Source organism: Pseudopipra pipra, chromosome 3 (genome assembly GCF_036250125.1).
Source record: "Pseudopipra pipra isolate bDixPip1 chromosome 3, bDixPip1.hap1, whole genome shotgun sequence".
NCBI lineage: Eukaryota > Metazoa > Chordata > Aves > Passeriformes > Pipridae > Pseudopipra > Pseudopipra pipra.
The window spans coordinates 55,607,947-55,631,592 of record NC_087551.1 but is presented as its reverse complement, the minus strand read 5'-3'; the positions used below and the strand labels follow the sequence as shown (position 1 = coordinate 55,631,592).

General features: G+C 41.2%; 1 protein-coding gene across 8 annotated transcripts in view; it reads right to left on the bottom strand.

Annotated features, from left to right (window-relative positions):
- The window catches only part of HIVEP2 (HIVEP zinc finger 2), a 140,629-nt gene that overhangs the window by 3,373 nt on the left and 113,610 nt on the right, over positions 1 to 23,646 (bottom strand). For all 8 annotated transcript variants that reach the window (XM_064649301.1, XM_064649300.1, XM_064649304.1 and 5 more), the window contains 6 exons: positions 23,262 to 23,306; positions 16,373 to 21,998; positions 15,467 to 15,621; positions 10,239 to 10,414; positions 7,566 to 7,667; positions 6,129 to 7,039 (listed from right to left, as the gene is read on the bottom strand). In XM_064649301.1, the coding sequence (XP_064505371.1) occupies positions 6,129 to 7,039; positions 7,566 to 7,667; positions 10,239 to 10,414; positions 15,467 to 15,621; positions 16,373 to 21,787 (6,759 nt within the window). In that variant the 5' untranslated portion in view covers positions 21,788 to 21,998; positions 23,262 to 23,306. The remainder of the gene's footprint in view (positions 1 to 6,128; positions 7,040 to 7,565; positions 7,668 to 10,238; positions 10,415 to 15,466; positions 15,622 to 16,372; positions 21,999 to 23,261; positions 23,307 to 23,646) is intronic.

Sequence of the window (23,646 nt, the reverse complement as noted above, 5' to 3'; positions counted from 1 at the left end):
GAGAAGAATGGAGGATTTTGTGATGGCTAATAAAAGCCAATCTTGCAATATTGACATTTTCAGTGCCTTCCCATTAGTTCCTGCCTTGGAAGAATGAATAGTTCCATCTCCACTCAGTATTAAATATGCCCTGGGCTTTTAGTTTTTTTTTTCATTCTTAAGTTTTAAAAATTGTTGGCTATCTGATGATTAATTACCATTTATTGTTGAACAGAGGAACAATGATTACAGAAGTGCAGGATGACATTTTCATAATTACGTGTGGGATTTGGCCACACAACTCTCGGGGCCTCTCACATGAAATTAAATGAACAAAAATGCTCATCTCTGCTCTGTAAGTTGACCAAACACCAATCAATTGCCCCAAAGCCCTAACACTACCATAGCCTTGGTGCAGCAGCCCAAGGACTACGGTGCTAAATGCCAACGCATTAAAGTGGCAGCACTTCACTGCTGGAAAATCCCAGCTCTCAAGGCATTAAGCAACCTCTTGATCCCATCCCAGGGAGCTGGTTTAGGGGGCAATTAAAGATTCAGTTTCTGTGCTACCCAAGGGCTCAATCTCACTGTGCTCAGATGCTTTGTCCTGTTTAATATAAATCAACACTGAGACAGGAAGGGTGACCCATAATCATCAGACTCGAACTTCAGAGATGTTATTTTTCAGAGACTAATCTATGTTGGGAATTTTCCTATTCAGAAAGTGAGATGCTTGAGTCTCATAAAAGAGAAACTGTCATAAGAAAGCACAGTGACAGCACATTATGCTGCTGAATGGGGAAAAATTTACAAAATAAACTGCAGTTGCCAATAAACTGCATAAGACTCAGTTAACCTACCCTGTCAGTCCTTCCTATCACTAACCTCACCTCTGCATAGCTACTTGCCCCCCATTTTTTTCTCCATCTTTGGTCTGTCAACTCGTTTCTCAGTCATACTGTCCTCTTGGATGTTTCCTAAGCCACGACATTTATCACTATTGCATCTGATATGAACTTGGGCTAAGGGAAATTGAGCAAAAGCAACCAAAAAAAAAAGAGTAAAACTCATCAAAGAACAAACCTAGTCACACACAAATCTCTAATTGAGAAAGACATTGGCTTCATGTTTTACCCTGCCCAGTTTCAAAAGGGAATAGAGCAAGAGTCTGTCCTTGCCAGACAGAGGTGGCTAACATGATAGAAACTGCTACACACTTTAAGATCAGCAGTATCATCCAATGCATGTCTCATATGCCCAGTTTTTACATAGACAGTGGCAGTCTGTGCATGTCCACTGGACACCTTCTAAGCCTGGCTGAGTACATAGGGGATTATCTTTCTCTAGCTCTGGCAGGTAAGTTTGGAAACAGACAACATAAATTGTTACAGGCACTAATAACTGTTCTGGCCTCTTACCCTGCTTTTATTTCCTTTACCAGTATCTAGCATTTTCATACCTACAAGCAGACACACATATACATATTCATGGAAAAAGACTGTCTTTTTTTAACAAGCATTCTGAAAATCCAAAGACTTTATTCGGTTGACAGGGCAAGTATTAGATCACAGAGCACAGTGCAGTAAGTCACAATATCTTTTTGCAGTGCAGTCAGAATGGGTTGCTGCCAGTGCTGTGAGGTTGCTGCCACGCTTCCTCTCTTTGTCAGGTGATGGGAATCCAGTTTATTTCCTATTAATTCTCATTTGTTACAGATTAGGATATTTCCCTTCAACTTCAGATGACATATAATTTCCAAAGAAACAATACTCTGTAGCAGCTTTTCATGAAATGCTCTGACCTGGTCATAAAGTTAGATTTTCACATCACACCCCTGAGCAAAGGCATATCCAGCTTCACAGGTCCCCCAGAATGCCTCAGGGATGAGATAGGGTTTACCCTGTATCTGGTACATCACCCAAAACAGGCTGTGGGAGATCCAGAAGAAGATCACATTTCAAAGCCATGCATCCTTCACAGATGTTCTCCGGACAGCCTTAGACTACAGCTTGCAAAAAGATGTTGGGTGGAAAACAGTGTCTTTGATTACTGTATCATAATGTACTTGAGGGTTTTTAAAGTTAAAAATCAAAAAACGTTGAACTCTGTAGTGAAATTCAACAACAGACCATATTACCGAAGTGTTTTCTGAAAGACATGATGCTTAATAAAGTGACTAAAACTCTATGTGGACTTCAGTTTCAGGATCAGTTCAATTTGCAGCCCTACTGAGAATGCACCATAGTAGCCCAGATACATCAGTGGACCTATTTACAGTTTCCCTGGACTTCAGAAGTGGCTGGCTCTCTGTACAAGAACTTATTTCACTCAAGATGATAAAGTAGTGAGTATTTGGGAAGGGATTTAATACCCATATCTGGGATGAACAAAGGACCTTAAGTCCTATCAACTTTAAAGTGGTTATAGAAGTGCCTAACTCCCTTCATCCCTTCTGAATATATCAAGACAGGCTTTGGACTTCAAAATAAATGAGATGAGGAACAAAATGGCAACACAAGCAAAATGCACTACCTCCTAGAAGCTAAAACAGTTGCTAGAGTCAAGTCTGTACCACTCACAACAAGATATATTCACAATCTCATGGTATCTAGTCCTGGGGCTGAAAGAAGAGGCAAAAGCTCTGGTCTGCACTAGGTAGCAGAGGGATGCATTAAGACTTGGCACAAGCAGGAATGGAGTGAAACTGTTGGTGTTGGATGCCATACTCACAATACAAATGTAATGGGCTTGGAGGGGAAGGTTTCTTTGGATTAGTGCTATGCGGTCTCTTTTCACTCACTTGAATGGCCACTCACAGTTCTAGTGCACCTGCTGCACTCCTGGAGAACATTTTTTCAGTTTAATTTCATCTGACAACAATCCAGATCACTTACTCCAAGACTGCAATTTGAGTCAAAGCACAATAAATGTGACAAGAGAGACATATGCCTGATCCAAAATAAAATGGTAACAGAGATTCACTCAGGGTGAACAAATGCAGCCTTCCTATTCCTTCTCTTTCTCTCAGGACTGGCAGAAAATGACTGGGGAGAAGAACCGAAGCCCTCCAATAATAGCATCAACCTCCTCAGAAAGGAAAGAAACCTCTGGCATTCACAGAAGAGGAGACCCCAAATTTATTTAGAGAGCAGAGAGTATCTGCCTTTAATTTTAAAGACATCAATTTAACTTGTCAAGGCCAAGTGTGCCCCAGCATAAACCAGAGCCTTAGGCTACTTTGGAGAGAGTATTGTGTTATTAACTGTCAAAGGAAAAAAAAGTGTATTTTTCAGGTACTTTCCCTGTGCTCTTTTCCACTTCCTAAAGAAATAATTTCAATTGCTTTCTATGTGATGCTTTCAATGCCAGAACACTTCACAAGCTCCTTGCACAAGACCACCAAAGTGCATGTACATTCAACACGAAGCAACGTGAAGGGGAACTAGACCAGCATTGGCCAAAGAGACTAGAGCAAATAAATCAACTTCAGTGGAGAAGAAATAAAACTGGCCTCTTCTGGGAACTGCAGGCACCAGAAGCACAAAACAACTCTTATTCCTGCAAGGACTGGGAACCCAATGCAGCCCTTAAAAATATTGTGAGGATTGTAAGCTGGCATGTGCATCACTGATGCAGCTGCTAATGATATTCTGATTTGCTAGATTTCACTACTCCGAAAATGAAAACCAGTCTTTATTCCTTTTTCTTCTCTGACAGCTTTCATTTATAGCAGCTCAGGTGTTATTTGTCTTCCCACACACTTAGTGTAACAACTTGTGTCACTTAAACTCAACTACTGTTTGGCTAAAGTACATCTTCCAGAAAGGCATCAAGAGGTGAGGAATCCATCCTTCCTTCCTTGCAATTGTTTGTTGTGATGGGCAATCATCCTCACTTGACATTTTTTCATTTAAATTTGCCTGGGCTCCACTTCCAGTGATGCCTGTATTAAGGTCACAGTGACTCTACTGAGATCTGGGCTTCCCTCTCGAAACACTCATCAAGCCACTGAGCTACTGATGATTTCTGTAAGACAATTGACTTGGGTTTTCACTGCCACATGACTGATCCTACCTCAAAAATAAGGTAAGTGTTAGAAGTCCATCTGGCGTGGTGGACTTTTTAAAAGAAGGAGCTAAGAGTGCTAAAAAAGTCCTTACAATGTGCTAAACACCATGCTGGAAGGTGTGCATAACACACAAGGAAAATGTTAACAGCAAGAACTGTCAGATGACCAAGGACGACTGTTAATGTACCCTTTTGCTAGTATCATTACACATCCAAAATCTCTACTACAGGATGCCAGTGTGTCTTATGTGGGACATGAGGGACTGGGGCACCCTGCACAATGTCAGCTGTAGTATCCCATATAATCCCATCCATTTGATACTAAGACATCAGGACAGTTAAACTGGTGGCTCTTCATCCTCTTGAGCTTCCTCACTTTGCCAACAGAACTGCTGATGGGATTTGTATCCACTTTCAGCTATGCACTGGTCACTCCTATGAGAGTGCAGCAGGGTTTCAGTGTGCCCTTCCTCATGGACCACTTTTAATCAGCCACCCCTCTCCAGCTTGCCCAAGCTGAACCCACACATACAGGCTGAGGAGGCAGGCAGTGAGAGGGCAGCCACAACATCAAACATGGTGAGGGAAGCATAGTAAATAAATAAGCAAATGCATTTATAGTAAGGCCATTCCTTACCTTTAAAGACCAAATCTATTTGTGAAGGGAGTGCTTTGTGAATGGTAGAGCTGGTCAAAAGTGCCAATCTGGTAGTTACTGAGAATTGTTTTACTGAAAGGGAACAGCACAGACAGCACCTGTGCAAGTTTTGCATATTTCCACCCAGACGGTTGTGTCCCTGTTGGAACAGCCAGTTGTGGTGGCACTTTCTGTAGGGCAGACAGCTGCCTGCTCCTCTCATACAATAATATTCTTAAAATTCCAGCTACAGATCCTGATTTCAATGGGCACTCTGCTTTTCTGAGAGGTTTCATTTATCTTAGCATTTTTATTCCATTAAACAATACTCAACAATGGGGACTAAACCTCAGAAACAGGGCCTTAAGCCTTGATCTTGGCTTGATCCCATCTAGTATTGGAAACAGAAGATTTTTTACAGTGCAGAAACAAGCCTCATGCACCATGTAAGCTTCCATCTAAAAAATGACATTTCATAAATATGGAGAGAGAAAATGCAAACCAGCCTAATTTTATTGAAGCTAATGGAGCTACTCAGGGTTGTACCAAGTGAAGACTCAACCCCCTATAGTCTGACTCTACTGCATCCAATTGAATCAGCATCCTGACTTGGTCACTGTCTATTCCAAGTTTCTTGCATTTGTTTCAGGACTTTAGAATCATAGAATCATAGAATCATAGAATCGATTGGGTTGGAAAAGACCTCCGAGATCATCGAGTCCAACCCTTGGTCCAAATCCAGTCCATTTACTAGATCATGGCACTCAGTGCCACGTCCAATCTGCGTTTAAAAATCTCCAGGGATGGTGAATCCACCACCTCTCTGGGCAGCCCATTCCAGTGCCTGATCACTCTCTCTGTAAAGAATTTTCTCCTGATATCTAACTGAAATTTCCCCTGGTGGAGCTTAAGCCCGTGCCCCCTTGTCCTATTGCTGAGTGCCTGAGAGAAGAGACCAACCCCCACCTGGCTAGAACTTCCCTTCAGGTAGTTATAGATGGTGATGAGGTCACCTCTGAGCCTCCTCTTCTCCAGGCTAAACAACCCCAGCTGCCTCAGCCTCTCCCCATAGGACTTATGCTCCAGTTCCTTCACCAGCCTTGTTGCTCTTCTCTGGACCCGCTCCAGCACCTCAATATCCTTCCTGAACTGAGGGGCCCAGAACTGAACACAATACTCAAGGTGTGGCCTCACCAACGCAGAGTACAGGGGAAGGATCACTTCCCTGGTCCTGCTGGCCACGCTATTTTTGATACAGGACAAGATCCCATTGGCCTTCTTGGCCACCTGGGCACACTGTTGGCTCATGTTGAGCTTTCCACCAAGGCTCAAAGTTTAAGCCGCCTTCTTCTACAAAGCTGCAAAGATTTTTAAAATGCTATGCACAAATTCGGTAAGAGCACTGTTTTTGATAAGAGGAATGAAAATATTCTTTCATACTTACTGAATGTCCCACTGGAATAGATTCAGACTGTAAATATTGACCCATGGACAGTGCTGGATTATGGTATAAGCCCCTCCGGGGAGATGCCGCTCTAACTGAGGCCATATATCTCCTCTCTCGCCTAGGAGACAAATCTCTTCGAACAGATGTATCTTTCCCTGGTGACATTGGTCTCCTTGGTGACAGGTGACGTCTTGGTGACACATCCCGTCTTGGTGATAACTCTCTCCTCAGCACAGCCTCCTTTCGTGGGGAAAGATGCCTCATAGGCGAAATATCTCTTCGGGGTGACAGATGCCTTCTGGGTGACAAATCCCCTTTTGGCATTAAATACCTCTTTGGTGAGTTATCTCTGTAGGGTGAAGAATCATAGCCAGGTGACGATTGTCGACTGGAAGGTGAGAGGTCCCTTGGAGATGAACTGGGGTCTAAGCAAAGTGTGTAATCCTCATCCATGGAGCTAGGTATGTCCAATCTGTCTTTATCAGGCTCTGAATCTGTACTCTTACTCTGGAAAAACCTCTGATATTCTGTCATTTGTGTATCTTCACAGGAGTCGCTTGGTGTTATAAGCTGAGTAACCTGAATGCTAGGTAAGGTGACCAAGTAACTGATGAGGGAAGAGTGTCCCACTGAAAGGGAGCCCTCGGGGGAAGCCCTCTGTGATGCCCCAGCTGAGTTCACGGACAAGGAGGAGAATCGAGGGGGCTGCGGGCTGGTGCTTCTTGATCTGGTTTTTGGTGTCGAGTCTCCCTGAGTATCATCAAAATCATCCTCATCTTCATCATCATCATCATTGTCATCGCCATCCTCGCCATCTGATTCCTCCGCATCAGAAAACTGGTGCTCTGCTGACAGGCCTGCCAGGTTGCTGCTCTTCTCTGCCTCCTGCTGCATGTCCTCCATGTTTTCTGAAATAGCCCCAGCAAGTCAAAATGGTGAGCACATACCCCACCTCTTACAACTTATGCCACATTCATCCCCCACCCACCCATTGTTATTGCTGCATGCTCTTCATCTGGGATGGCTGTACAAAGCCGTTCTTCATAGTCTGAAACCATATTTTTTCAAAATAATACCTTAAAACCTTATCCTTGAAAGGAAGTATAAAAGCAAATTCACCCTACACAACTTCACTAAACGTTGCCATCTCTCACATTTTAAGTGGAAAGATTGGGAACTTTGTATGAGACAGATGACAACAGGCCACACTTTTATTTTTAGCTCCTCTGCATGTATCTTAATAAAAATGTAACTCAGAGAACTGAATAGGATTTATTTTTTATACTTCCTGTTTATTAAAAAGATACCTCTTAATTAAAAAATGCCCCAAATACTCTTAATATCCCAGTATTAGCCAGGCACTGTGCTAAAGTGCAATGAGTCATTTGCATACTCCAGAAGCCATTCCAACTAAATTAAATCATTCTGACATACCTGCTTCTTCAGTTTCAGCATCATCTACAGATGTCATTGATACTCCAAGCTCCAGGCATTTTTTCATGTGTGCTTTAGACTTCATATGTTTTGTCAGATTTCCTATGGATCAGAGATTAATTTAATTAATGGACAACAGCAAAGATCACTCTTCAAGTCAGGTTTCACTGTATCTTAACTCTGTTATCCTGCAGATGACAGGTTTTAGCTTTAAAAAACACCACAACAGACAGGTCTGACTCATCCAACCCATTACCCTCAGATCCTGTTCTAATGAGAACAGATTCTTATATCTTAAGAAAATAAAAAATTCCAATAAACTCAGGGCCTGAAAGGTATAAAGGCAGCTCTCCAATTTTCCACGTGACATTTAGGCACCCCAGCAAGCTACAAAACTAACTTCTGGATGTTATCTATTCCTGGTCTCAGTGTTCATAATATGTACAGACTGTCCAGACATCAAAGTAAGTCCACTGCACAGCAGCCATTCAGGGCTCACACTCCTAGTTACGCTGTGGTACTTTCAAGATAAGGGTTCTTCCATTTACCTCACATGTAGGTTCCAAATGTTCAGAGTATTTGAAGCATTTTGAGGCAAAAATATCCTACCAACTTCTCTATGCAATTTTACCATCTAGCTGCAATCTCTCAACTGAGAGGAGCTGTACTTGCAGCATTCACCTGGGATGTGGAAAATTCAGGTTCAGCTCCCAGATTTAAAGTACGGATTTGAATCAGACAGAGATTTGAAATCAGATCTCCCATTACCCTGAGGGAGCAATCTAACACTAGACTATTGACCTGTCTTGGTCTGTTTTTTCACAGATAAGAAAACTGGGTTGAGACTGGCCCCAAGATACATTTCATGACAAAGAATCTTGAGCATAAAGCACAAGCTGGAGAATATCACTCTAATCCATTATCCACTTCAGTCTCATTTGCAATGCACAACAGGGAAAGCATGGCACAAGAAAACCCAACCCACTACCAAGAAACGGTGCTTCTTAGCTCAAGCAAAGCCCTCTGTCAATGCATTTATGCTGCTTGTGGGGACCCCAAACAGCATCTCCAGATGGTGTGTGTGGCACATGCAACCTGGGTGCAGGAACACTGCACCACTCTGCTGGATAGTGGAGGTGTGCTTAGAAGCTCACAAGCCAGGCTCTTCTTCTTTGACATTCAGTCACAGCTAGTTCAAATAATTTCCTTGTCAGTAGGAGTTTCTTACTGTGCCTGTGCACTGCATGAAAAGGCTAACTTGGCCATTGATGCTTCTGGATAGCTAAATGCTCAGAGTGTACAGTGAAAACCTAAGTGCCTCTGAAAGTCTGTCCCCTACTGCTCTCAGCAGAATAGGAATAATAGTTATGAGGCTGACAACTGCTCATAAGCAGTAATACACCAGTTGAACACTTCTTGTACCTCAAAGGCTAACTTAGTCTCTTCCTATTCATGCCCTTCTTGTGCAATAGCGTAGCACCTCCTCTGTGTTTCTTCTTCTCTGACAGAAATGCCAGCCTCATCAAGCAATTTCCCATTTTTTTTTCCACGCCATCTCCTCTTCCTGGAATGTCCTCTATGAACACAGCTGTAAAACCACAATACTCCTTCAAGGTCCTCCTTAAGACCCATTCCTCCATCAATGTCAAATGTAAGCACTGATATGAGAACAGCTCACCAGATGGTCTATTGGGACGACAAACAAGCAGCTCCTTGTCTTTGTCTCTACTGCCCATGAAAAGTTCTCATCTTAAATTAGGTTGATGGGTCTACTACCATCCATCAGTTATTCCCATCTTTGGCACAGGAAGAAGTGCTGGAGTCATGGAAACTATTACAATTCTCAATCCTCAAAACAGCCATGAAGCTGTACTGGGATCTTGGGAGAAATTTCCTTCAACTTCCTTTCTCCCCCTTCAACTAAGTTCACTGCACTGGGACCAGAATCTATTTCCCTTGTCTGCCAAAGGGAAGCTAAGAAACTGAGAATGTAAGGCTCATTTGGCTGTGCTACAAAGAAATGCTACCAGAGGGAAGGATTTTTTCTTTTACGGAGATGGTTGCACCACAAATCTAAATTCCAAAGAATATCATTATCTGTGGCCTCAGGGTGACAAATGGAAGCTTTTTTCTGTGCTGATAAATACATGTGAACAGAAGCTATCAGATCTCTATTCATAATTAATGCCACAGTGGATGGAGTAGCCCATCTGGGAGACATACATTATTTATAAACTTGAAACTGACCCACTGTAAAGCCCATGAAGGCATGTTTCCCTCAGCAGCTGATGCTCTGCTTCTACATTATGTCATAACAAGTGTACTCTCCTGGTAGCATTTAAGTGTTGCTGCAATTAAAATTTGCACTATGTAACAATGTTGGCAGAGTATTATTTTTCAGGGGAGTTCTTATGCTACTACATTTTCTCTGCAGACAGAAGGACCAGTCAAGAGCCTATAGCTCTTAATGAAGCTATTCAAGGAGTCTCGGAGTCTCACAACATCCCTGGATCAATTGAACAGAAGCAAACAAACTCTCTCATACAGTCCTGTACACACAAACACAGTATTTCTATTGTGAAGAAAATTTTCTTCTTGATTGCAATAGATGCTTGGATCCCAGATGGCAAAATACCCAGAAGTGGCAAGAGTTCAGCAAAAAGGGTCAAGTACCTTTAGTTTTGAAGGCAAAGTTGCACAACTTGCATACATAAGGCCGGACATCAGTGTGAGTGCGGATATGTTTTTTGAGCATGCTTGGCTTTTTGCAGCGAATGCCACATTCTTCACAAATGTACTTTCCTCGGCCACGACCTCTGACATAGACATAATCCTCATTTGATTTATACCTGTTGGAAGAGAGCAAGTATTCAAATCATACAGACTCTAGGTCTCATACATGTACAAACATCACCTCTGTGCATCTGACCCTGATCCTGTATATATCTCATCAAAGCAAATTCACAGAAATATAAAAGAACTACTGAATTTTCACTCTGGAACTCACAAAGTATTGGCCTTTCAGTGAACGCACTGGTCCCAGTGTCTTTAAACAATCTGAGACTAACAGGTTGCAGTATGAGAATAGTATAAACATCCTGTCAGGAAACTGATGAACCTACAGACACCGCACAACTCCAAATATAAGCCTGCAGGTTTGATTTATTTCAGGTAAGTGTAGTCTCGTACAACACAGACATTTACCACCACTGAAAACAGCACTGTTTTGCAGCACAATTCATTTAACTATTTTAGCGTATTTATCCCTTGGGATCAGATATATCACATCCTGGAAATGCCCATTTCTTTCCCTCAAGCATAAAGGGAATGCAGATGACGAGCAAGGATGTACACATTTACACTACAGATGCCTGACGTTCCCGAAGATAAATCTCTCCTTAAAGGAACACGGAGTTGAGTTCACTCAGGTACCTGATGCTTTAGAAATAAAATGGGAATCTTCCAACATGGATACTTAGCAGAAGGCTATTAAAGGAATTTTTCTTAGCACAGGCATAAGCTTATCATGCTATTTTTGCTGACTACATACTGTGTAGTTAGAAAATAAATAAGATATGCCAATCTATGTAAAGCTGTACATTGCCTTTATTATGATGCTAAATCATTAATACTGAAATCTAAAAGTGTCCAGAGAACCTGTTCAGGCTGTTCTGAGGTTTGAAGAGTGCTGGGCATTCCTTCAGGGGAGAATTCCATCCAAATACAGAAAGTGTAAGAACTGAGAAATAATATTTTTTCTGCCCTCTGTCCTCCATTGCCCTCTCCCTAAGCAGCACTTTCAGTCACCCCATGGATGCACAGCCCACAAACTGTCTTTGGTACTGACAGTCAGTACCTTAAATAAGAAAGGGACTGTGAGAAAGATTCTGTTAATGAGATGATAATTTTGCAAGAAGCAAGTTGCAATTTTTGCGTTACAGAGCTGAAACATTTTTCAAGTGTGCTTTTCTTAGATGAACACTTCTTCCATATGTTCAGCTATATCACTGGCAATATCTATACTGAGGTTAATATCTTAGAAAAACATAAAACAGTCTCCTGTTCTTATGTCCCTCTTGTTATCTATTAAACACATCAGCTCCTCTTTTAGATGTGGATGCCTAAATTCAGGGCGTTTTATCTCATTTCCAATAAAGTTGGCCCTCTCTCTTTTCCTTTATTATTCCTAGCACCATGGGCAAAACTAGCATAGTCTAATGTAATTTAATATTTAGTCATCTCTCTGTTTTTCTGTATAACATTTCTGAGATTCTGCTTTTCTCTGCCCCATTTCCCAGGTTCTCCTTCATATACATGTCAGTGACTGCAAGTCATCTCTCTATCCACTGCTTCATCAACTACCTCCAGGCTCTCTCCCACAGACAGAAAAAATGTCCATTATTGTTTGAAATACTGCCATTTTATCTTCTTTATCTCTCCTTACAGTCTGATTTTGCTGGGATGAAATCTACCATATCACTTCTGATTGATACTGGTAAGATAAATGCTGTGTTATAATGTGCTTTTTGGTTGCTCTATCTCTGCTGTTCTTCTGCTTGACCTCATTCCACTGGCTTCTGTCACCTGTCAGATCCCATTGGGCACAAAGACAATAATACAAGATCTGTCCCTTCATCATTCACATAGATGGTTTTTGGCCATAACTGACCTTGACTCTTTAAGTATACTTCATCATAACAACAACCGTATGAGAAATGATACACACAAACTTGACATTTAAAGAAAGCCTGATCCAAAAAGCAAAAGACCAGAAGACTGAGTCTATGGTGATTATCTTTTAGCCCTCAGGCATATTAGATCTAACTATTTAACTTGTGCCTCTCTCAAAGGTTTGAGTCATGTCCCACCTTCTACTACATGATATTCACGTAAAGACTTTGGTCACTGCTGCTCTGTGTTTGATTCAACTGGGACTCTTGAGTTAAAAAGTATTAACGAGTCTCAGAGTCCCACAGTTTCTATCCAAAATGTTATGTATTGGGATTTTTCAGTACAAGTCTATTACTGATAGATATAAAAGAGCAAACATAAGCAAACTGTGAACTCTTGCAGTCAGCTGATAATGTTATTAAGCTAGATGTCAGGTGAGCAGGCACGCTTGCCCTGTCCCTCCTTTCTTTTCGTGCCATTAGTAACTATCTGTACTACAGCAAGTACTGAACTTCAAATTACTGCTTGAGGAACATTGCTTCATATCCTATCAGGATTTTGCAGTCACAGACGATGGAAAGCAGATTTTGTGATTCAGATAGTTTCACCAGAATCAAGGCACCTGCCAGAGGTAATAATATGATGGTTAGTTTCTCCCTTCAAAACCCCCTCTGATGCAATGCTTACAAAATGCTCCCGATGGGCTTTAGTTCAGAGAGGTGGTGATGTGCTCTGACATCTGGTGGTACTAGGCTAATGGCTGGATGATCTTAGAGGTGTTTTTCAACCATAACAATTCTATAATTCTGTGATCTACTTTTTATCTCACCTGCATTAATTCTGCTCCTTCAGCTTCTCACTCATCCCCAGTCCCATCTATTTGCTTTTTCCCCAGTTGCCATACGAGCGCTCCACCACCCGGCACAAAGCAGCTGCACAGCTGCACTTCACTGCCAGGTGGACAGGCTTTCCCACAACCCAAAACCTGACAATAACAGATCTTTCTCAGCTATGGATTCTGAATTACGTTCTTTGCACCCATGAAGCAAAAGCAGTCACAAAGCCTAAGGAAACCCACTCCCCATGACAACTGAAAATCAAAATGAAAATACACTGCTGAAACAAGATATCACTGTGCACATTTATCTGTACAGGAGAGAAAATGTGAAATGAAGATGACTGACATTTGTTACATAGTTCCTTGCACTATTCGCTGAGAGGAGATGAAGATGAGCTTGACAAGAGTAGAACAGAATAGCTCTACCAACAGAAAAAAAAAAGCAAGAATGGAAACCCACTCATGTAAAAAACTAGCTTTCAGAAGTCATAAACAACAACCTGAAGAGAAGGACAAATTCAACAACCAGGACAGAAAACAATCCAAGACATGGTAATAATATCTAAGTTATATTATATCCACTTAAAAAATAGCCAAACTAATGAAAAGAATGAATCTATTCCACAAATAATTCATGTAAAAGGTATCATAAAATGATGATGCATAAAAAAGAGTGGACCTATTGACACTTCATCACCTCATTTGCTGTAGTTTTGCAGGTTATATGCTTCTATGAGGAAGCTCCAATCTATTGCACAGACTTTTGTTCTCCCCACTCTCCAAAAATTTATGTGCACGCCAAGGTTTCTTAAGTTTTGTTTTACTCAAACAATATCTAAACATAGTCAAGTATTACTAGGAGATATTTCTAGGTGAAGTGTGAATTATATGAGTTTACAAAAATAGTTTCATAAATCTTACTGGCGCACAGGAAAACTCAAGGTGGTGTAAGTAAAATGCAAAATTTCTTAAAGAAGGTATTAAACAGTAGAGGCTTTTTATGGAGTGATCTGCAGTTCACACTGATCTGAATCCTCCTTTAAGTTGCTTTTCTTAACACATTTTTACTCTTCTGACCTCTCATCACGCAGCTTACATCAGTGCAGACTGTCTTCAGCAAGGTCATCCAAATTCAGAAATGATACATAGTGGGAAGCAGGCAAATTTTATACTTCAAAGTGGGTGTGAGTTGAAGCAACAGCTCTTTAAATTTTTCATAAACTTAGGCTCACCGCTGAATTTGGGTCACTCTTTTAAAGCCAGTCTACTGGCTTGGGTATGACAAGGTACAGCTACAGAGAACAGTCAGGATCAGGGTGTTTGGGCCAGCATACCTATAAAAATCTCCAAAATAGCCTTTTCAGTCTTTCGAGCAAGATGTAGGCTATACTCCTTCAGTGTTGCCGACTATAGAGAAGTGCCAATGTTAATTTCATGGAGACTATTCAACCTTAGTGAAAAACATGTCAATGAAGGACAATTGAAATTTTAAAGGGTACAAACTGACAGGAGAAGGAAATGGAAATAAGAATTTCTCACACCTCCCTCTTGAGCTATTTATTTACCCCAATAAAACAGTGCTGTGAGACCATCTGAGTTTGGTAAGACTGAAAAACACACCTTGTTCAGCCACCTGACTATTCTCTACTAAAAACTGGCAAATTAACTGCATTGTGTCAGAATTCTGTAAAAGAAACTAAACAATATTTTAGAGCATACTGCAGAGACAAGTATCTATCTCATTTTCTTTTCATAACAAGTTTCATAAGCCTCAAAACAATGTTAATGGGCTCTCAAGTCTCCTTTTGCCCTCTTTGTTTCTATTATCACTTGAGTGATAGATTGCCACAGCAGAATTAAACATTATTTTATCAAACATATATGGATTTGGCTTAGATACCATAGATTTCATTGGCATCTTACATTTTATCTCCAAAATCCAACCTCAGTAAATAATGAAGTATTACAAGAATAAGACTAAGCATGCAGAGTCAATCCATTCAAGCGACTGGAAGTATACAGCATCTAAAAATGGAAAGACATCCTCCTGAAGGCCTTTAAATACAAAGACAGGATATAGAAAATATCAAAATGTTAACAGTTTATCAATTGCCCTATGACCTAAGGAATTAAAGTAACAATTTTGAGTGAGTGCTCTCACACAGATGGAAAACATAATTGTCCTAGTAGTAAAGTTGAGCCCAAAGTAAGTATACAGATATCCTGCAGTTTGTTTTAAGACTGACAAATACACAAAAAAATGAGAGGCTTAGTAGCTACAAGACATGGCAAGAACACAGGAGACTGTTCACATCCTAATTCATTCATATTCACTTTCAAATGTCTTTAAAATGACAGTCTGAGCTTGAAATTTCCAGTTATATTTTCTTACCCTCCTTCAAAGATTTTAATTCGTATCGGCTCAGTTTGTTTGGATGTAATGTCTTTATCTCCATGAATGTCTCCTTTTACTCTTTCTTTTATAATATTCCCCACTACTTTCTTTTCAAGCTTGCTGCCAAACAAGAAGAATGGCTCGTGTTTCATCTGTAGAACAAAGTCAAGGAAGGGTGTTACTGCTGGAGCACACAATAAATGCACACTTCATTTCAAATACTTTTAACATTCCATGTCAAAGCCAAACTCTCATTTTGGTGCAATTCTATATGATGAACTAATCTGTCCCATTTAATTTGACAGAGAATAAGTGAGGAGGTAACATGGACAAATTTTTATGAGAGTCTTGACAGAAAAGACAATACTACATCTTTCCTCAGAAAAAAAAAAATCATGGAAAAGAGAGATGGAAAAGCCTCAGAAGGTATTGCCATTACAGAATTTTCCCTGGCACCATCATCTAATGCTTAATCTATGAGTAAGAGCTGACATGTAAAAGACATTAAAAGGATCTAAAAAGCCTTACTCAATTTTAACTTAATATTTACTTACAAATGCACATGGATGTTTGCGTCTGATACTGTTTGAATCAGGACATGGCAAAAAGAAAGGACAAAATAAAAGGAGATAATGTATCAGGCTCTGGTACAAATGAAGGGAGGCCTTTAAAAGCCTCACTTCTTACACCTTATTTTGAAAATGGAGACAGAGACAGAGATAGCAGAAGTAGCAGAGCTTGCGGAAGGATAAACTGAGGCTCAAAACTTGTAATGGATGATTTCCCAATGGGGAATCTTTTTTTTTTTAAAAAAAAAAACACATTAACTTACATTTTATGGTTTACTAGAAATTTCTCCTATAAAGATATATTAATTTAATTTTATTAAAATTTCTTATTTACCTGAGCAAACTGCTTCCATGCACTTGATGATGTCAGTTTACCAGCTCCGGGTCTATGCATAGCAGCCAGAGTGTAGATTTCCGTGGTGTTTTTTTGCTTGGACCTTAAAAGTGCTAAAGTGGTCTTTGTACTTAACCCAGATGGGTTTGGGTTACATGAACTTATACACCACGAAGCATAAACAGAAGCTTTGAGGGTTGGTTGCTGAGTGTAATTTGGTTTTGTATAGTTTAAGAAACACCAGCTCACAGTAGTAGTAGTACGCAGACTTGGGAACTGAAGGATCTGCTGGAAATCTGCTACGTCTGTCAGGAGGATGGTTGAGGCTGTGACTTTCCCAACAGCATTAGATGACATCTGGACTAACATCCCAAGAGGCAATTTTTGATGTTTCAGCTGGTCTTCTGTCTGAATTTCTCCTGGTGGCAATGAAGACCTCTGTGGACTCATGCTCATATCTGAGGCTGTTTCATCCACGTCCAGTTCTTCTGGTGAGTCTCTCCCTTCAGATGGGACACTGGACTTCTGTGCCGGTGATGTGGAATCAAAACTGGAAAGTTTCTCTCTGCTCAGTGGGAAAGCATCAGCTTCTGGCATGCTGACAGGTGGGAAATCTTGAGATGATGAGGATGACAGTGAAGAAGAGGATGACATGGATGGCAGACTTTCTTTTGGCTCGGTAGCACAGCTCTGCCTTACTAATTGAGGCTTCTGCATTCTTGGAAAATCTTTCTTTATATCTGAGTTAGTTAACTCAACTGCACTTAGTTCCTCAACTATCTGCCCATACATTTTTTCTTCTTTGACTCGTTTCTGCTGCTTGGTCTCCATGAAGAGCTCCAAGCTGCTGGCAGGTGAAAGCATTCGTTTGCTTCCTCCCAAGGTAGAAGCCATGTCAGAACTCGAAGGCAAACACAAGGGAATCGGTGGCTCCAGTCCAAGCGGTAGCGTCTGTGGCATTTTCCACAAAGGATATTTTTCTAGTCCTCCATGCTGACCCAACATCTGAGCTATGTTAAATCCAATTCCTTGCATGGTTGCATTAGTTACCAATGTTCTTTGAGAAACTGTCTCATCAACTTTACAAATTACAATTGCAGGACTGTTGCTCTGTCCAAGGATCTGGGAAATGCTTGTGTACATGACACTACCATAAGATGGCACATGGGTTTGAATCCTGACAGGAACAACCGTTCCTGGCAAAGACTGTACAGATCCATCACTTGGGGAATCAAAATCTGTCTGAAGATGCTGCTCAGAGGAGGTATCTGTTGGTTTAATGCTATGGTCTGACTGGTACTTAGCAAGAGTATTTTTTGAATACTGCCCAGATGTTCCTGAGTAATGCTGGTATGCTTGCTCTTTAGCGTGCATATAATCAGCTGCTTTCTTTCCTATAAGCTCTGGTGCATGTTCCAGGTGATAACTTGGATGAACGTCTGTTTGGAAAGGCTGTTTGACATAAGATTTCTGCAGCTGTTGTACAAATTGATGCTGGAAGTTCAGAGGTTCTGTGCATGACTGCCACAAGAGAGGCTGCTGAGATGGTGGTAGGTGAACCATGCAGACAGCTGGATAGGGGAACTGAAATAAGGTGCTATGAATAGGGGAGAATGGGACTTTTTCCTGATGTGCAAATAGCTGCTGCTGCTCTGATGGATGTTTGTTAGGAATATAAGGTGCTTGTTGGATTAAGGGAGTCCTTAACATTTCCGGGCTGTCTGCAACAAGAGCCTGTTGCTGAGCAAGGTGGGATGAGCTATTACTAAGCTGAGCACAAGAGCCAATAGCCTGTTTTCCAGAGTCATCTACCTGAATAGGCTGAAGTACAGAGGAAGGGGAGTGATGCCAGGCAAGCTGGGAGGAGCGAAGACCAGCCTGTGAGTGTTCCATCTGTTCCTGCTTTATACTTTGTTCTGTGCTCTGATCAGTCTGAGAAATCTCTGGAAAACCACTGAAGGAAGCCTGGCGAACCAAGAAGCATTTCTTCCTTTCTCGGGATGGAGACAGTGCCAAAGTAGGTGTCCCAGCTGAAGAGGCATGAGACAGGTTCCCATAATCAAAGGATTTACTTCGGATCTCTGGGATTTCAGCAGCATGAGGGCAGGGCATCTGTTCAGATGAGCAGCGTCTCATTTCCCTCTGATGGTGATGCCCAGGGACAGAAAGTGAGTAAGCACCAGCTGGAACTGTTAAAAACTCGGACTGTTTTCCAAATTCATCTTGTTTAGGAGGTGTGATGAACTTCATATTCTCTTCTCTTTCAAAGGACATTGAAAAACTCGAACTGTGGGACAAATTACTTTCTTGGCTAGGGCTGCGAGAGAGGCTTGTACCTGTGGACTCAAAGCTGGATTCTCCAGAGGAGTGCTCCATGTCAGCAAGTCGTAAACGCTTCTTTTTGGGTGGTAGCTTTTCAGCTGGAAGTTGAGAAAGGGTTTCACTTCTCTGGGGCCATTGAAATTCTTCAGTGGGTCTCTCCTGGTCTTTACTCTGCACTTCTTTATCTTTTTCAGGCTTATCTGGCTCCTCTGTGACACGAATTTCAGGTACCTGTATGTTGTGCTGGCGAACCAACCTGGGCTGCATATGACATGGCTGAGGCTGCTGGGATGGAGACGGCTTACTGGTGTCAGCACTTTCCATTTGTGGAGCTCGGTCTGGGCTCATTGGGGACTCACAAATCTCGCTCTCACATGTTTCAGATGGTGAATAGATCTTTTCCTGCTGGCATGCAATATGTTCTGTAGATTCAGACCTTTCAAATGAGTTTGGCCTACTCAATGAATTTGTATGCTGAATGACAGAGATGACATTTCCAGGGGGCTTTCTAAACAGTGATTCTGCAGTCTTTTCTTGCTCTGCAATTAAGGATGAATCTTCCAAAGAAGCTGCTGGGCTTCCAGACTGCAAGTAAGGCCTGCAGATTTCAAAACGCTCCGCATGGCAATGGGGTGCATTGTCCAGGCCTTGAAGGGCAAATCCGCTTCTTGGCACTTCCTGAATTTGGGATTTGGGATCAAAGTCTAAAGGTTGAATCCCCCCGGTGGTGCCAGTTGTACTGCTGCAAAGCATGGGACTATCTTCCTCATCTCCAACACTCTCCTCTTTCCTACGCTTTCTGTTTTCAAAAGTTGTTCCAAGCATGGATGGCACTGACTGAGATTGCCCAAGTGGATCAATAAAAAACTCTCCCCCCTTGTTCATCCCACCTAAGGATGGTGAGTCCCTGTAGTTCTGCTTCTGAGCTTCAAATTCTTCCCACTTTCTGTAGTGCTTTCCACTGGCATCATAATCATAAAAGGTCTTGTCTCCTTTCTTCTCTTTTAGGGATGGTCCTTTGTCACCTGCTGTCTGTCTGCTGGAAGCAGTAATGATATTTTTCCCTGGTCTTCCATGATAGTCTGAATCTGAGTGCCCCTCCTGTACAGACGGCAATTCAAAGGCAGCCTGTCTTCTCAACATTCTTTGGTGGGATATTCCCACTGTCCCAGGGTAAAATACATCATCAGAGCCAGTCATCTTCTCATCAAATGAATGGCTTCCTCTCAGAGATGGAGGAATACTTAGGCTGTTTGCAGAAGAGGTTGGCATGGAGTTACTTCTAATAAGAGGAGAGGAATCTACTGGGGGCTCTAGAAGGACAGGCACATCACCCTGCTGACTGACTTGGTACAAGTTGGTTTCACTTTTGATAGATGATGTGGTAATCTGGGATTGTCTACATTCTGTATTGCTGCCTGGATAAAACTGTGCAGATTTAATAGTGCTCAAATTACTAGAATCAACAAGTTCATCTTTATTTGGAGTCAGCTGAGAAATATGTTCCTCAAGCATCTTGATATCTAATCTGTTATTTAGAAGAGGTGATGGGTCCGTTTTGCCCTTTCTACCCATTAAAGCGTGTTCCTGATTTGTTGTGGCTACAGTTAGTGCTGTCCTTTGATTAATCCTATAGAACTTCCCAAAAATTATCTCTTCATAAGACTTTGCATTAGTATTTGGTGGGCTAATTTGCTGCTCAGCACTTTCTGAGCGGGAAAAATAACCAGAGTCAGTGCTTCCTTTACTGTGTGGGCTCAGAAGGTTTAGTGACTGCTCAGAATCTTGTCCTTTTTTCTCTGACAATCTTAGTGCAAGTCGCTGTTTAACTGTATGAGAGTCATCAGACTTGGTACTTAAGGATGGGGTTTGCAACATATCAGAGCCAATATATGAAGAACTCTCACTGGGTAACTGAATCCCACTTTTAGGGATAATCAAAATGGGCACTTTCATCGGCCCCACCAAAGACTCTTCCATGGAGGAGTGAAAACCACTCCTGCTAGCAATGTCCAAGGGGAGCTGCGGAACAGGGCTCAGTTTGTCAGACCCTTCCACTAGGAGCGAGGTCTCCTCATCAGTGTCTGTGCTCTGCTCACCATCTGAATGTATTTCAGCTTCCACATCAATGTAACTGGCATCGAGATCCAATTTAGAGACTGCTGACTCTGTGAAAGGAACCAATCCCGCCTTAATTGCATGGGCATGTGACTTCCTGTGTTTGTAAAGGTTGCTTTTCGTCTTGAAGGAGAAACCACAAGGAACACAAGGGTATGGTCGCTCACCAGTATGAGACCTAATATGCTTTTTAAGTACACTAGGTTTGGCACAGGCCCGATTACAGTAAGGACAAATGTATTTGCCAGGCTTTTTGGGTTTGTGCTCCTTTTTGTGAGCATCTTCTGATTGTTCTAAAGATTTTTGTGAATATTGGCTGTATGCAGGGTTCAAACTTGAAATCTTCTTCCTGGAGAAACCTCCGCTATGGCTATGCATATGAAAAGGAAACAAGTCCTCTGAGGCAACTGATTGCAAGTGGCTAGGAAACTGCCACGGAGGGCCTTCCAAGCTCTGATGTGGCTTTATGTTGTGCAAGAAGCCTTGTGGCAATGAATGCTGTGGGAAAGAAAGTGAATGTTGACATGAATAAGGACTTGGACGATGCTGTGGATATTGCTTCTCTGTGACTTGCTGTGCAGCTTCATTTGATGATACCAGTTTCCCAGAACTAAAAAGTTGTGCTGATGCCGTGTTTCCTATTTGCTCGTGATCTACTTGTGGTTGCCTCTGTACTTCTTGATTGCCAAAAGTGCTCATCTTAATAACAGCTGTATGTTCTTGCCTCCATCTGCTTGGTACTTTAGCAGTTTCTCCAGACCTTGAGGTAGCTTTTTGTCCTATAGCTGTGTCCCCAGAGTCCATCTTATTACACAAGGTCTTAAGTGCTAGTTCACTTGAAAGCTGTGCAGACACATGGAGTGTGCCCAAAGCTGTGCTTTTTAAAGTTTTGTTGCTCCCATTTTTCCAGGGCTGCTGCAAGTTCACAGACTTTTCTTTCTCTTTGGAACTTTCCACGCAGTAGTCTATAGGCATTAGATTTGTGTCTGTACACTAATGTGAGTATTATACAGTTCAGTTCATGGCATGAACGTTTCTAAACAGTTTATTATACATTTGCAAAGACTTGTTATAGCATTTGGACATTTTCCATTGTTATTAAATACTGAGATGCAGAATGACCCAAAGATATTTGTGATCTCCTAGAGCAAAGTTCTCTTCATCTCTTCTATGGTGACACAGCTATCTGCACAGAAAAATAAAGAAAAAAAAAAGAAACCCCACACACCAATTAATACAGTCATACTAAACAACATCACTGCAGTCAGTTGCACTTTTATTGAGCCTTACATGGAAGGTACTGAGGGACTTAAGCAAAGGTAACTACATTTCACAAAACTCCTCACAAAACTGTGAGCAGACACAGTAAAGACTGGCTCTGGAGACTACACACAAGCGTAATCACTACTCAATAACAGCCCTAGGAACAGAAAATAGAGATCTACACTTTTCAAATTAAACAGTAGCTTTGGAAGGCTTTCTGGGGACAGTTTAAAGGCTTGATCTCAGAAAGTCCACCACACACTTTCAAAGCTCTTTCAGCAAATCACTGCTGAAAATAGAATCCTAACACTGTGGGTGGGAATTACCTTATCCAGTATTACTCACCTACAGTTCAGACATGAACTTTAGTCACCTGGCCTTTCCTTAAAGTCAAAGGAGAGTAATCAGAGGAGAAATCTTTCCATATTGTGATAGGTGCTTCTGACAAAGAACCTGTCTGTGCACATGGCCCTCCACTACGGAGATGCTTGTTTCTGTCAGCTAGGCGGAAACTTCTTGGACTATATACCAAATTTTAAGATGGCTCAAGTGAGGTACTTCTGACCTTAGATCATCTAATTGATTTTACAAGAAGGGGTTGTTCCCCTTTTTAAACTACTTTTAAACAGTCAAAAAAGAGACATCAAAGAAGCATTCAAACCAGAGCACTACTGGTACCTTTCCCCATCTCCATCTTCCAATCACTATATTAAATTTTAGTAAGAAAGTCTTGCTAGATGTAAAGGACGTATTTCAGAAATGAACTATGACTGTGTTTATGTGACTTTAGCATTCTAAATTTCACTGTTGAAACAATTCCATCCAGCTATACATGCATTTTTAATGCTTAAAGGCAGTAGATTTCCATAGTTCTATTATAAAAAAGTTCAGAGGTACGATTTTCATAGAAAAGTACAGCATTTGAATTTGAACTACAATCTAGGCTTTCTGCTTCTGTATTATCCAAACACAGGATATTTTCTCAATGAAATAGTGAGAATTATAAAGACAGTAATGATTTAATAATAGTAAGGAAAAGGGTAAAAGATCAGTATTAGAGATACTGGAATATTTTTCATTCCTACAGTGGAGAAACTGAATTTGGCTTGAAGAAACAATAGCAAGGTGCAGGAAAACACACAGTTAATAGGCATGTATGATTTTTTTTTCAGCATAAAGCATTTACCTGCATCTTCTAGACATCTAATAGGCATGACTATCTTCAAATTTCCTGTAAAAAAAAAGATACAGCTATAAGAAATTCTTGATATTAGGTATAGATTATGAAGAAAATTTTTTATTCTTTACAGTAGAGGTCTGAAAATTTCATTTATCCATCCACTAGAAAATTTCATGTTGTGTCTTAGCGGTCTGAGTAACTACATTTGAAAAATACGAGCATGAGTATTTTTAAAGAACTTAGGTTTCTAGTGCGTATATGAATAACTGTAAGTCTAAACTAATGAAGTCTCACCTTCCCAAATCAGTAAAAAGAGAGCCGCCAATGTACCTCTTCATTCCTATGCCTTTGTTAAACCCAGATTATCCCCGAATCCCTTAGACAAATCCCC